The following is a 13140-nucleotide window of genomic DNA, read 5'->3' as shown; positions in this document are numbered from 1 at the left end:
TATCGCTCCGGATTATGGAAGCTCTACTGTATAACCTTGTTTTAATATTTTATTCAGGAACGGGAGTGGGTGACGCTTGTAGGTTTGATTTTGATGGTGATGGAAAAAACGATGACGAAGATGTGTGTCCAGACAACAGAATGGTCTATGCTACAGATTTCAGAGCATATCAAACAGTTGTTTTGGATCCTGAAGGTGACTCTCAGATAGACCCACACTGGGTCATCTATAACCAGGTCAGAATTAATTTTTACTCATCATTTCATAAAAACTCCTTTTGTTAATTCATTTGAAGAACTACCTATATTTTGTTCTTTAGGGTGCAGAAATTGTACAGACTATGAATAGTGATCCTGGGTTAGCTGTAGGTAAGCACATTATAACATTTTTAATTACATTTACTGTGCAGTCGTAAAAAACATCGTTTATTTAACATCGTTTAAAATCCTTATCCATTGTTAGAAAATCCAAAACCATTGTTAAAAAATTCCTAATCGACTGTAAAAAAAACCAAATCCATACTTTGTCCCTTCATTGGATTTTCATCTCTTTGTTCCTTCATTGGATTTGAATATCCAGATGAATAGAGGGCTATTCAATAATTGGAAGACATTTTGTATGTAAAGTTTATACATTTCAAAGAACTACTAAGTTAAAAGGGAAAAAAATTTTCAGAATAACTAAATAATATAATATTTAAAATTATTTTCGTTTCTAAGCTCGTGGAATTAGCGTCAGTTTTAAAAAATAATTTCTGTTGATGTAGAATTCTATCCGAATAACTTATATGCTCTTGCATCAATTGGAAATCCCAGAAAGCTTACACCTCTACGAATGTATACTATAAATGAGCACTATAAATTTTCTGATAGCTTGTTTCTAGAAGCTAAGAATTGGAGGTCCATAGATATGGACCGAAACAATGAAGAGGTTAGATAAAAGTTTAATTTGTCTCTCGTAAGGGAGTTTTGGACAAGATATGGGTAAATGTCACCAGTACTGATGCCTCAAATGTTGTGGAAAATTTAAAAAATATATGTTTCTAAAATAATACTTAACTAATAATCTAGAACAAAATTCAATTCTTATTATCGTTTTACACTTCCTTTCAGTTTCATTAAACATTCAAATTAGATCATAGGAATTTAATCCAATTTCGAATACAATTGGGTACTTGCAACTCGAGAAAAAGTGAAGTTATCATGCTTACACATGTGATTTAAATCAGATTTAATTGTATACCTGTAAACGACGTCACGCGTGTATGTCGAACCTGGTTGGTCTTTGAATGAATAAATGGTAAGATTTATCTCCGATGACGACACTTGCAAGTATCCAACTGATAAAACCTTTTCGATAGTCAGAAAAAACGAAGAGATATTGAAAGGCAATATTTAGAAATTTCAGAAAAAGTTTCTATCTACTATAAAACTGATTTTGGTGAGGATTTTTTACCTCGCTATCCCCATTAGTGATTTAACAGATTTCAATTGCACTTCTGTTTCTTCCTCGTTTAAATGTTAGTTTGTGACTCCTTATATGCATACTTTTCAGCTTCATATTTAACAACCACCGCATATTAAGGACTGTGATAAAGTAACACACTTTCCAAACTTTATTTTTCCATTTTTACTTAATTATCTGAATCGTTTTGAAGCACCATCCTCTTATAGAGTGCTCTGGTTCATAAATATAACACGAACAGTTTAGATTTCAGCATTTTCCTAAAATTTCTTTCTTTCATTTGTAGGATTTCATGCTTTTGGTGGAGTAGATTTTGAAGGTACTTTCTTTGTGGATACAGAAATTGACGACGACTACGTAGGGTTTGTTTTCAGGTAAGTTCGAAATTTCAGAAATCTATATTTCATAGATATATACAGTTGAACCCCGATTTTACATTTAACGTCATGCTACCTTAAGAAAAACGTAAGATGCGGGATAAGGTAAATTCGGGATTTAAAAATACCTAAGTTTACTTTTTAAAAATTTACATTCACGAGGGGAACTACTAGAAAAATGTACAATCTGTACATGTTTTTTCCTTTTAGATGTGTCAATAATACCCCTCTCAATATTTACTACTGTTTGCAAATTTGCTTTATGGTTTACATTCGCGATGTTTTTATGCTTTCAAACTCTTGACCAGATGTAGGTATATCCTCCGATATTTTTTGCTCATCTTCATCATTTTTATCGCTATCATCGGAAGCAAGCATTGAATCAGATATTGAAGGAATTAAGAAGTAATGGGATGTGCCATGTAGTCTATAAACGCGTCATCGAAAATCTTCTGACATGCTATAATACTCAAAAGAGCTGTGGCGTAACTACCACTATGAAAATTAAACATCAATTCACTAGTATATAAGACGTGATAACTTGAATCAATCTGGTGGTACCTTTTGATAGATGAAGATTGGCATTGTCGATAACTTCTTCCTCCCCCCACATTGGTGACTTACGGACGTGATGGGCACACGCGCCTATCATGGCAGTAACGCCCACTTCGATCTGGTAACGCCTACTTTGATGGATGGTCCACATTGAACAGTTGACTTGCTACTTGTGACTGCGACATTGTCCTCCTCCTTGCGCTGTTGCTACTCAGTCTCGTCTCGATCATGCACAACGTCAGCCTACGTACACTCGACTACTAAATGCAACACATGAGCGACTACGACCGTGAAGTTAATACACCTCTCACGTTCAGCACTCAAAAAATTCGGTGACCTTAATCCAGCTCTCCCTGTATTTCACAAGTACAGTAACTAGTGGTATCCATTTGTCGAACTCTATCCCTGATAAAATTCTGGTGGGGCGGGGCAGTATTGTGGCGTAACTACCACTATGAAAATTAAACATCCATTCACTAGTATATAAGACGTGATAACTTGAATCAATCTGGAGGTATCGTTATATAGATGAAGGTTGGCATTGTCGATAACTCATTCCTCCCTCCACAGAGCCAATGTTCCCGTTATTCAACGGGAATTTTGGCCGAGTAGCTTTATTAAACCCTCTTGTAAAAATGAGAAAAGTGTCCAAAAAGCTACTAACAGCTAATAAACAATTATCCTTTTAAAAAAAAGGAAACTCAGAAAAAGTTTGTGCGAGCTCTGTAGAGAAAAATTGATTTAATTTGTTAAAAAAAAAGGTATAGAGTGGGATCATTTTTAAAAAGAGAAACGTAAAATCGGAGAAAATTTAACATTATCGGTATAGGCAATTTTCACCGACCAGCAGAAAATGACGTAGGAAACGGGATAACGTTCGAAATGGACAACGTTAAACCTGGGTTATACTGTATTTTAAAAAAATAATTATCAAAATAATCAATAATTAAATCAGTCAATCAAAAATCATATTACTAAATTTGAATTAATAATATGTGAAATACCATTAAATTAATAATTAAAAAATAAATGGTAGTTTATTAAATTAATATTACAATAATAGGGTATGAATTATTTAATTAATATTCTGATAATTAGCGTATCATTAAACTAATATTACATGATTAATGTAAGTGTTGTCCAAAAATTCTTTTATCTCGAAAAATACGTATGAAATTAAAAAAATTAATAGAAAATATATCTGTAATTACCAGTATAAAATATTTTAAAGTTTTATATAAAACTCAATACCCCACCAAATTGATATATCCTCTGGGATGCTTCTATATCCGAAATAGAACATTTAAACATCTATATCTTAAATAGAACATTTGATTTTTTACTACACAGATTCGGATTTTCAAGTAATAACCAGTTGCATTTTAGTTCACATGACACTAAACCTCTACCCCTAGAAGTCACCTGAAACTAAAGTAGTTTAGTGGATGATGAGTTTAATGCTATTAGATAGTTAAAAAAAATATCACATATGTTTATTTTAATTTTTTGATCTAATATAAATACCTCGATATTTATGATTTATACCCCTTATTCATTTTGTGGATTACAGCGCCATCTGCGAATTAGAAATATAAAAATCTGTCAGCCGAATTGATTAACATATTCTTGGTTTGTCCAAATCTACACTGAAAAATGTAGTTCCTATTCATAATTTTATTTTATTACAGACTTTGAACAGACGACCCATTTTTGGGCTTATGGCTATCAATGTTTCGTAGCCTTGTAATTTTGAACCCAAACCAGAAGGCAAGGGAACTTCTGGATCAAAGAAGCCTCTGCGAAGGACCTTTTGATTAAATTTACCCACATCTGCGTTACACAGAGAAGAAAACCGTAAAATCCTATCATGGTTAGCTCGACGGAAAGAGGATTCTATTCCATGATCCTACTTTCACTGAGGTTATTTCGCGTAAGCATAATGTTCGGTACGAATTGGGGCAGAATTCTTATCGATCAGCCATCGCTGGGACATAAAACTGGGTCACCTTGTTTGAAGCGGTACAGTAACTCTGTTAAAGATTTCGTTTTATTTTATTTTATAACCGGCATAGAACAGTCAATCCCATACTGAGTTTAGAAATTTTTAAAAATTTTGCAGTTTCCTTTGGGGGTGAGGTTTGGGGCTTGCGTTTGGTATATGCAATGCATCGTTTGAATTCAAACGCGCATTTTCAGAATTTTGAACCCGTGTTTGATTTTGAACATATTTTATAGTATCCATACTTTTTTGGTATTGTTATATGACGTATTAGACACGCTCACAACCCTGAAAAATTACAACTGAAACAAGTTGAGACAAACATAAAATAAGAGCATTCTTTGTAAAATACGTTAAAATTAATGATATTTATCAAATTTATTGCCTTACGTAATGCAGAGTAATTAATTAACGTAATAAATCATTAAAATCCGATATTTGTAATTTAAATCCCTTAATTAGAATTTCGGATAGAATACACTTGAAAAGATAAAAAGAATAAAACTGATTATTTATTTATTCACAGCTCATTACAGAAGCAATTTTTAAACTTTTCACGCTTTTATTTAATAAATTATTCCTAAAAGAACGTTAAGTCAAGTATGGAAATGAATACATGAATATTTAACAACATCAATTTTTGAAAAGAAATAAAAAATGAAACTATTATTTCCCCCATTTTTATAAATTTAACATTTCGGCTAATTTGTTTTGATTTATTTTCACTAAATAATTTTTTGTGCTTTTAAACTTAAGGCAAAAAGCATTGTAAAATGAAATTTATTGCGCTATTAATGCATATTCAATTAATATTTTTTTGGAAAATGAAAGTGTTTTAACGCTTTTCTTAATTAATATTATCATATTAATTTTATTAGGAAATTTATTGTTTTCGAAAATGTTCGAAATAATCTTTTAAATTATATCTACCTAATTTTCATTGATCGAATATTAAATTAGTGCATATATTTATGGTTATTGCTATCTACTTTATAGCACTAATTCTTTTTTAGTTATAAACAAATTTATTTCATTGAATAGGTAGCTATAGAAATTTTAAAACTCAATTATTTCTACTAGTTATATGTTTAAATTACAGTTTATCTTTTATAACTGTTGTTAACTATTACCGAAAACTGCCAGACTGCATTTTTGTTTTATTCATAAACTAATTTTTGGTCCAAATTTTTAAATTCATAAAATTTAATATATTCTGATTTATATAATATCTAGCGAATCAGTACCGACATGTTTTGGAATAATTTTTAACTAGATTTAATAAAAAATAGTATTTGTAAAGAACTTTATTTTTTTAAGTGCCATTTAGCATTACATATTCTAAACTTTTAAATTTATGAATTACGATTTATAAGTTAGTGACTTTGATCTTTTGTAAAATGACATACTAAATTCAAAGTTAAAAGAACAAAACCAAACACATCTGACGAAAAAAAAAAAGAAAAAAGGAATGTATACTAAAGCACCTTGAGTCAGTCGTAAGAACTGTAATTGTTTAAAGATGAATCTATTCAGGGTCTATTTTTGGAATAGTTTCTTTTACTTGTTTTAATTCCCTTACTTTTAAATAACACAGTAATATGAAAATTAGTAATATAAAAATAAATAATATGAAAATTAATAATATGAAAATTACTTTTTTGAAGAAAAGGGATATTTTATTTACGGGTATTATAATATGTATCGTAATTCTTTTGTTAGCTACCATCTTATTTTCAAAAAGTTACTACTTCATATGGTTTTACATTATCATTGCTGTTTATAAGATTATCATGCAATATCCGATGTTAAGTGGTTTATTTCACTATAATAATTGTTAATAAAAAAGCATTATACAGTGTATATACATATATTTACTAAAAAAATAAAGTTAAAAATATCAAGAAGACTTGGAAAAAATATATAAATTTTTTAAAGAGAAGAAAAACTATTAATACATAAATCATTTTTTAAAAAATTTAAAAAACCGGAAAACGAAATAAGGAAAGATATAATCTCGTCACCGGCAAAAAGACTGCTTTCTGACCTTGTATTAATGTAGGCAAAGCAAAATATATCAAGACAATACTGTGAGGAGCGCCCAAAAAATCTATGCGAAAATTGTACATATTGAGCAAAAAATGCAAAATAAAACGTATTAAGCAAAAAAATAGATTTTAAAACATATTAAAAAAATGTGAAATAAAACTTATCAAGCAAAAAATAGATATTAAAAAAATATATATAGTCAAACCCCGCTATAGTGAACCTTCAAAGGATCGAAATTTTTGTTCACTATAACCGGGAGTTCACTATATCCGTTACGTAGGTAATTTAACTAATGGTTCCCAAACTACTCCCTTTTATTACACATTATTCAAATAAATGACTGAAAAATATTATGTAGTAGCAAAAAATGTGTTATTTTTCATTATTCTTCGTCTTGCGTGCAAAGAAAATTTATAATTATTATAAATTTATAATTATAATTTGTAGTTTTTAGCTGATGAGCAATCCTCAACATCAGATATGGAAACACTTCCTGACTCTCAGATAATTTTTCCTGAATTTCTGTTATTCCGCTTTTTAAACCTGTCTAACCTGCCATTCGAGCACATAATATTAGTTTCATGAAATCGCTTAATACATTTATCGTCATTTGTCCAGATAGTGGAAGATTGCGGCTTCTTCGAATGGTGAAATACTTCAGCAATGCTTCTTCAACATCCTTGAGATCTGATTTTTTTCAACTTTTTTCTGCCTTCTAGATTTTTTTTTATGAACAGAAATTATTAATTGTCTATTTTTCCATATGTTACAAACTCAAGATTTGAATAATTTATATTCCCTTCAAATATCAATTTAATTGCATTCATTTTCAATTTTTCTGACTATACCCATTTTATCATAAATGGAGAACCTTTTGCGTTTACTGGTCTCCATAGTTAAATTTGAGACACTTGTTTGCAGACTTTTTTTTAACTGAACTGAGAGCAAAAAGGAGTTGAAATGAGGGCCTTATCAACACATATTAGTGTCCAAAACTTTGACCAATAACGAATAATTACTCATTCCCTCTGACAGAAAATGCAGATTGATCTCACTGACACCTTACAGGTGGATCATCTGCCAGGCATCTGCTTGGTTTGTTTATGGATTGGAAAGTGAGATAAAAGAAGCAAACAGGAAAAAATGCTTATCACTACATTCCCCTCTGTAGAAGGTTTTAAACATTGGTATATGTATTTTATTTATTTTGAAGTAGAAATTTCAAAATTATTACAAAAAAAAAATAAAGAAAAAAATCAGTCGAAGACAGAAAAAAGTTCATTATATCCAACTTCCTCACTTTTTTGGTTCACTATATCCACAAAAAATAACATTATNTAAAATATTGCTTATAGCTTGAATCGAATATAATAAAATTAAAAAAACATTTGATCGAAGAAGAAAAAAAAAATGTATATATATATATATATATATATATATATATAGTTAAAGAAGTGCTATATTTTAAATAAATTGTATCATATTTTATTAAAATAGATAGTAAAGATGGTAGATTGCAATTAGTGCATTCACATTTCGCAGAAGGTCATTTTTAGATAGGATGAAATCATATTATATGCTCGTTTTAGTTAAGTTGATGGTTTTTCTTGAATTATTAACAATGCAGATTATCTATACCAGAGTTCATAAACCACAATTATGTTAATGCACGTCTGTCCCACTGTTATTAATGGTTAACGATTATAAATGAAAAAGATGTTTAACTTTTGGCCATTGACTGGAATGCATTTGTATGAAATGAGGTGAATATATCTCTCTTGTGCATTTGATCTGTTAGTTTTGCTAGAGATAAGGGAGATGATTTCCTTTTATGAAAATGATACTACTTACCAAAATGACCGTAAAGTTCGTGGCTAAAAACATAACTCATAAAACATAAATGCGGCTGCATATACTACGACTATATACGACTACATTAACTAAATATTTCGGTATAGTAAAAAACTAATTCAAGTATAGTCTAGCTATAAGCATATTTTATTATAGTAACCATATAATGAAGAATTAATAATTAACGTTAATTTCGAATAATTATTCATACGTTAAAAAGTATAACTATGAATGATAAAGGTAATATGTCGTGCTCAGATATTTATATACAGCTACTTTTATTTTATTTACTTCATTTTTATTTTATTTTTTAAATTTATTTTTATTCATTTATTTTTATTTATTTATGTATTTATTATTTTTTTTTTCATTCATTTTATTTGAAAAAAACTCTTTCTCGTATAACTCCAGAGCCGTTTGTTCTATCATTAAATTTAGATAGAGGCTGCTAGGGGAAAATTTAGTACCCATTTCTAAAATCCGTTCGAAATTTTCAATTAGTTCCTTCGGAAGAGCAGTATGAAAGTTCTTTCCCTTCTAAGAACGCCATTGATAAAAATGCAACTGCAGACGATTTTCGGGTCTTTAAAATATTTTAAAGATAACAGTGATATTTGCTAGCTTATAGCTCTCATTAAAAAAGTGTTTTTTGCACGTTCTATTATTTCTATTTCATTATGTCAGATAAAATCAACGATCAGTATTAGTCTGATAACATTGGCGGATTACGTCACCAAATTAGTATTCCTAAAGTCATTAGAAACTGAGTGTTTATTTTGTTATAGTTGTGTCTAGTTTGTTCTTATCTATGCTTTAAAAACGTGAATCTATAAAACTGAATAATTTAAAATCAACAAATAGAAATAAATATATAATAAAAAAATGTTCTGAAAGACAAAACTAATAGAGAAATAGTACTAACTCATACAAGAGAAACGTAAAAATCGGCAAACTCTTATTGATAACAATGTTTGATTAAATTTGTTATTACGTAAGGATTTAATGTAGAAAAGAATTATGTGAGAAAGATCACCATATTATTATTGACTTATGAAGTTTAATTCATTTTGGTAATCTGTACACATTGAAATAAAAAAATCTAGCTATGCGCTAAAAAGAAATTGGAAAATGGTGTTAATTCTTTAAAGAGAAACGTAAAAATTCGTCTCAATATTAGTGACACCAACTATGCCCAATTAATTTTGGTAATAAGTTTCAACTGAAATTAAAAAAAAAAACTATATACTCCAAAGTTCTATATTGTGTGAATGTACTGTGTATAAACAACATCTCCTGAAAATGAGAAGGCCTTCTCGCAGGCGTTTCCAATTTTCAAGGCACAAACATAAACTGCGCAGAGGAGAAGAAATAAAAAAAAAATTCCAAAACATTCGGATTACTAAAAGATTGAATTTATCGTTTATGATAACCCGTGCGAAGGCAGTCTCTCTGTTCTGGACGGTGTTGGTATATCCAACTGTAGAGGTTATAACACACAAACAAAGTAATAATAATAATAATAATCAAGATAGAAAGCGCAGAATCGCTTGCTCTATTAATAATACTTTTCTCAAGAAATGATTTTTTTTCTCAGGAAAATTTGACTTTTTCTCAGGAAAATTTAATACACAGAATGTTTTTTTTTTAACAGAAAGTTAAATTATATCTAAACCTCTCCTCTTTACGATTCTCCCTTTTATTGAGGGAAAGGGGAGGGATTTGAGGAGGAGGATTGAATTCCTTCCATGAATTCCGTGAGGCATGTTTTCTAATGAATTTTTTTTTACGCTGAATTGAATAAAACAGATTCTCCTTCTCTAATCACCCTTATTTCTCTTAAAAAAGGGGGAAGAGTTCAGATTAGAGTTAGGGAGTTTTCGGGTATCATTCATAATATAACAAAACTTTTTGTCAAGAAATACCTTGAGCATTATTTTTTCAGTGGAAACACCCTCTTTTTGCTGTAGTAACTGTACTGCAAACAAGAGAAAACTCCGAAACCAAAGAGTTAATCATAGTTTTTAAGAATAAAAATTTAACAGCTATAATATGACAATACACTCTTTATCTATTTTTAACTGGTAACACTAGACTGAAAATACCCCTTCTTAAATCAATACCTCCTGGAAGAGAGAAGGCCTCCGCACGGGTTACAATAAACAAGAAATTTGATTCTTTAGTAGTCCAAACATAATCATATCTTTCATATTTCCCTTTCTGCGCAGCTTCGTAGACTGAAAGTATTGAAATTTTTTTAATTATTCCCCACTGCGCAGTTTACGTTCGTTATGTCAGATTACAAAATCGATCCGTGTTAAGGCATTCTCTCGTCTAAGAGGTGTTGCTTAAACCCCTTCTAGAAGGTAATAACATTTATGAAATCTAAACATTTTTATGTATGTTTCTCTTTGACATTTTCTCTTTCTTTTTCAGCTATCAAGACAACTCCAATTTTTACTCTGTAATGTGGAAGAAAAAAACTCAAACTTACTGGCAGGCCATGCCTTTCCGTGCTGTGGCTGAACCAGGTATACAACTCAAACTAGTCACTTCTGCAACAGGACCCGGACAAATGATGAGGAATGCTTTATGGCACACGGGTGATACACCAAATCAGGTACACATTGTGCCATCTGTAAAAATGTCATTGAATATCATTCCTGTACTATTTATAAATCTAATATCACTTTCAAGGTTATACGATTTCCGCGTACTTTCCCACTATCCGTTAACCCCTTCCTTCTCGCTCCCGTGAAAATGACGGAATGAGGTTTCACTCTCTATTTCTCGCTCCCGTGATATTTCCGGGCTGGAATGCTCAGTGAATTCAACGCGCCAATAAGAATATAACTAATTCCCTTCCCATCCCTTTTGCCCGGAAAACATTTTATTTCTCATTTTACACACCAGATGGCAGCACATGACATTAAGGTAATTGTAGATAGTTTATTTTAAACTAGATGTCAGCACTAATCAATTTTCAGGGATAAAAAATAGGCACTTTTATGACCGTTTTCTTGAAAATTAACCGATCGTTAAAGGGTTAATGTGGTTTTGATAAATATTACTTTTTTCTCCGCACCACTTTTTACTGAAATGTACTGCCATAAAGAAAAAGGCAAGATTTGCCGAAACCATGGCAATGGAGAAAGGAAAAGTGTGGAAATCGCATAATCTTGAAACACCTATCCTTTTTATAAAAAGTATTAAATTGTATTCAAGGATGTTTTAAATTCTAAATATATAGGATGACCAGAACAAATATACATTGAAGTCAATTATTGTTTTTTTATCTTTTACTGAAGTTTGAAATTGTTTTGAATTAAGTTTTTATCCAAGCACGCCTGCAAACATGTGCACGAGATTTAGTTCTGTTATTCAGAGTACTGCTCCAACACACAGAGCTAAAAGGACTCAAGAATAGTGTAAGGTGAAATTTTTCTGATTTTTTATATCCACCTAATCCACTATATTTGAATCCAATAGTTTCTCTGTTTGGTCCAGCTTAAAAATAAGGATTTGAGCTAAACTTCATAAGAGTTATGCATTCCTAAAGGAATACAAGACAAAAAATCGGACAAAATTTCAAGAGGGGGATAGTGGCCTATAGCAGAAAATTTTGTGACACATTTGAAGTCTGCATTAACCTTGTCTTTATGACAGCCGTTATTCCTCAAGAGAGAATCGCTAAAACAAAAAAGTGCGACTTTGCTCAGGACCTCTCTGATAGATGGCAGCACCATCTACTCGTAAGGCCAATTTCACAAGTTAGACATAGATCAGAGGGGAAAGAAAATTTTCTCCAGATTTCAGTATCCATGGTATCATTTCAGAGTAAATGAAAACTAAATCTTATTAAAAAAATTGTAGGTTTTTTTCCCTTCCACTAATTGAATTTGATATATTTTGCAAGTATATATAAAATTTTAATTATAATTTTTAATCAATCGCCTTTAGTTTTATTTAAATGATTTTATAATTGCGTATTTTTTTAGAAATATTTATTAATTTCCAGTATATTATAAATGTAATACAATTTTTAAAAAAAATCATTCAAATAAAAAAAAAACATTCAAATGAAATAAATCTATTATTTCCTAAAATAATATATTAAATCAGTAATCCTGATTCTGTACGCACATCTATCTAAAAGTGGCTATTATTTTTTATGACTCTGATAGCCAGTGGCTACTATTCTAAATTTTTAGTCTAGAGTTCTAGTAACGGGTGGCTGTTCGAAAAAAGTTATTTTTATCTTTAATTTTATGTTTTCTTATGATTATTTTTAAAATTATCATTCAAATAGTTTTAAAAATTACTATTTTATCAAAGTTTAGTCAAATAGCAACTAAATTAGCGAGCTTCTTAAATTTCATAAAAAATGATAAAACACTTAAATCTTAATGCAAATTTGGACAATAGTTTTTAAACTAAAATAAACCAATATACAGGTATTTTGATAATTAAAAGCATCAGCTTAAATGCGCACGAACAGCCAGTTCATAATAGGAAAGCTACCCTAGTGGCGTACAATGACATTACAATGAGAATTACATAGCAAGAGGTGCTATGTAATACCTACTTCCTCTCAAAGCTTGCAACCGATATACTGAATTATTCTGTATGTTTAAATTACTAAAGTTGACGTAGCTTTTTTCCGAAAATACCAAATAAATTTTCAGAAGTTTTTATTTATTTTCCTCTTCTTACTCTGTAGCCTGATTTATTTGAGGGGCTCTTTGAAATTTATATTTATTTACTTTTAAAATTTAGTGCCGGAGAATTTTTTAATTGTCAAGTTTCGTAAATATCGTTGCTAAAAATTCTAGAAAAATCAGAGCAAGGAAA

At 30.1% G+C, this 13140-nt stretch overlaps 1 protein-coding gene across 1 annotated transcript in view; it reads left to right on the top strand.

Moving 5' to 3' along the window:
• Window positions 1–13140, top strand: part of LOC107456330 (cartilage oligomeric matrix protein) — a gene marked incomplete in the record, with an annotated part of 101468 nt that overhangs the window by 73910 nt on the left and 14418 nt on the right. Inside the window, 4 exon segments of the mRNA XM_043054677.2 lie at window positions 58–236; window positions 320–368; window positions 1751–1838; window positions 10726–10909. Coding sequence (XP_042910611.1) covers window positions 58–236; window positions 320–368; window positions 1751–1838; window positions 10726–10909 — 500 coding nt within the window.

The sequence above is a fragment of the Parasteatoda tepidariorum genome, chromosome 7, assembly GCF_043381705.1.
Source record: "Parasteatoda tepidariorum isolate YZ-2023 chromosome 7, CAS_Ptep_4.0, whole genome shotgun sequence".
In the NCBI taxonomy this organism is placed as follows: domain Eukaryota; kingdom Metazoa; phylum Arthropoda; class Arachnida; order Araneae; family Theridiidae; genus Parasteatoda; species Parasteatoda tepidariorum.
The sequence above is the reverse complement of the archived record's forward strand: the minus strand, read 5'-3'. Positions and strand labels throughout refer to the sequence as shown.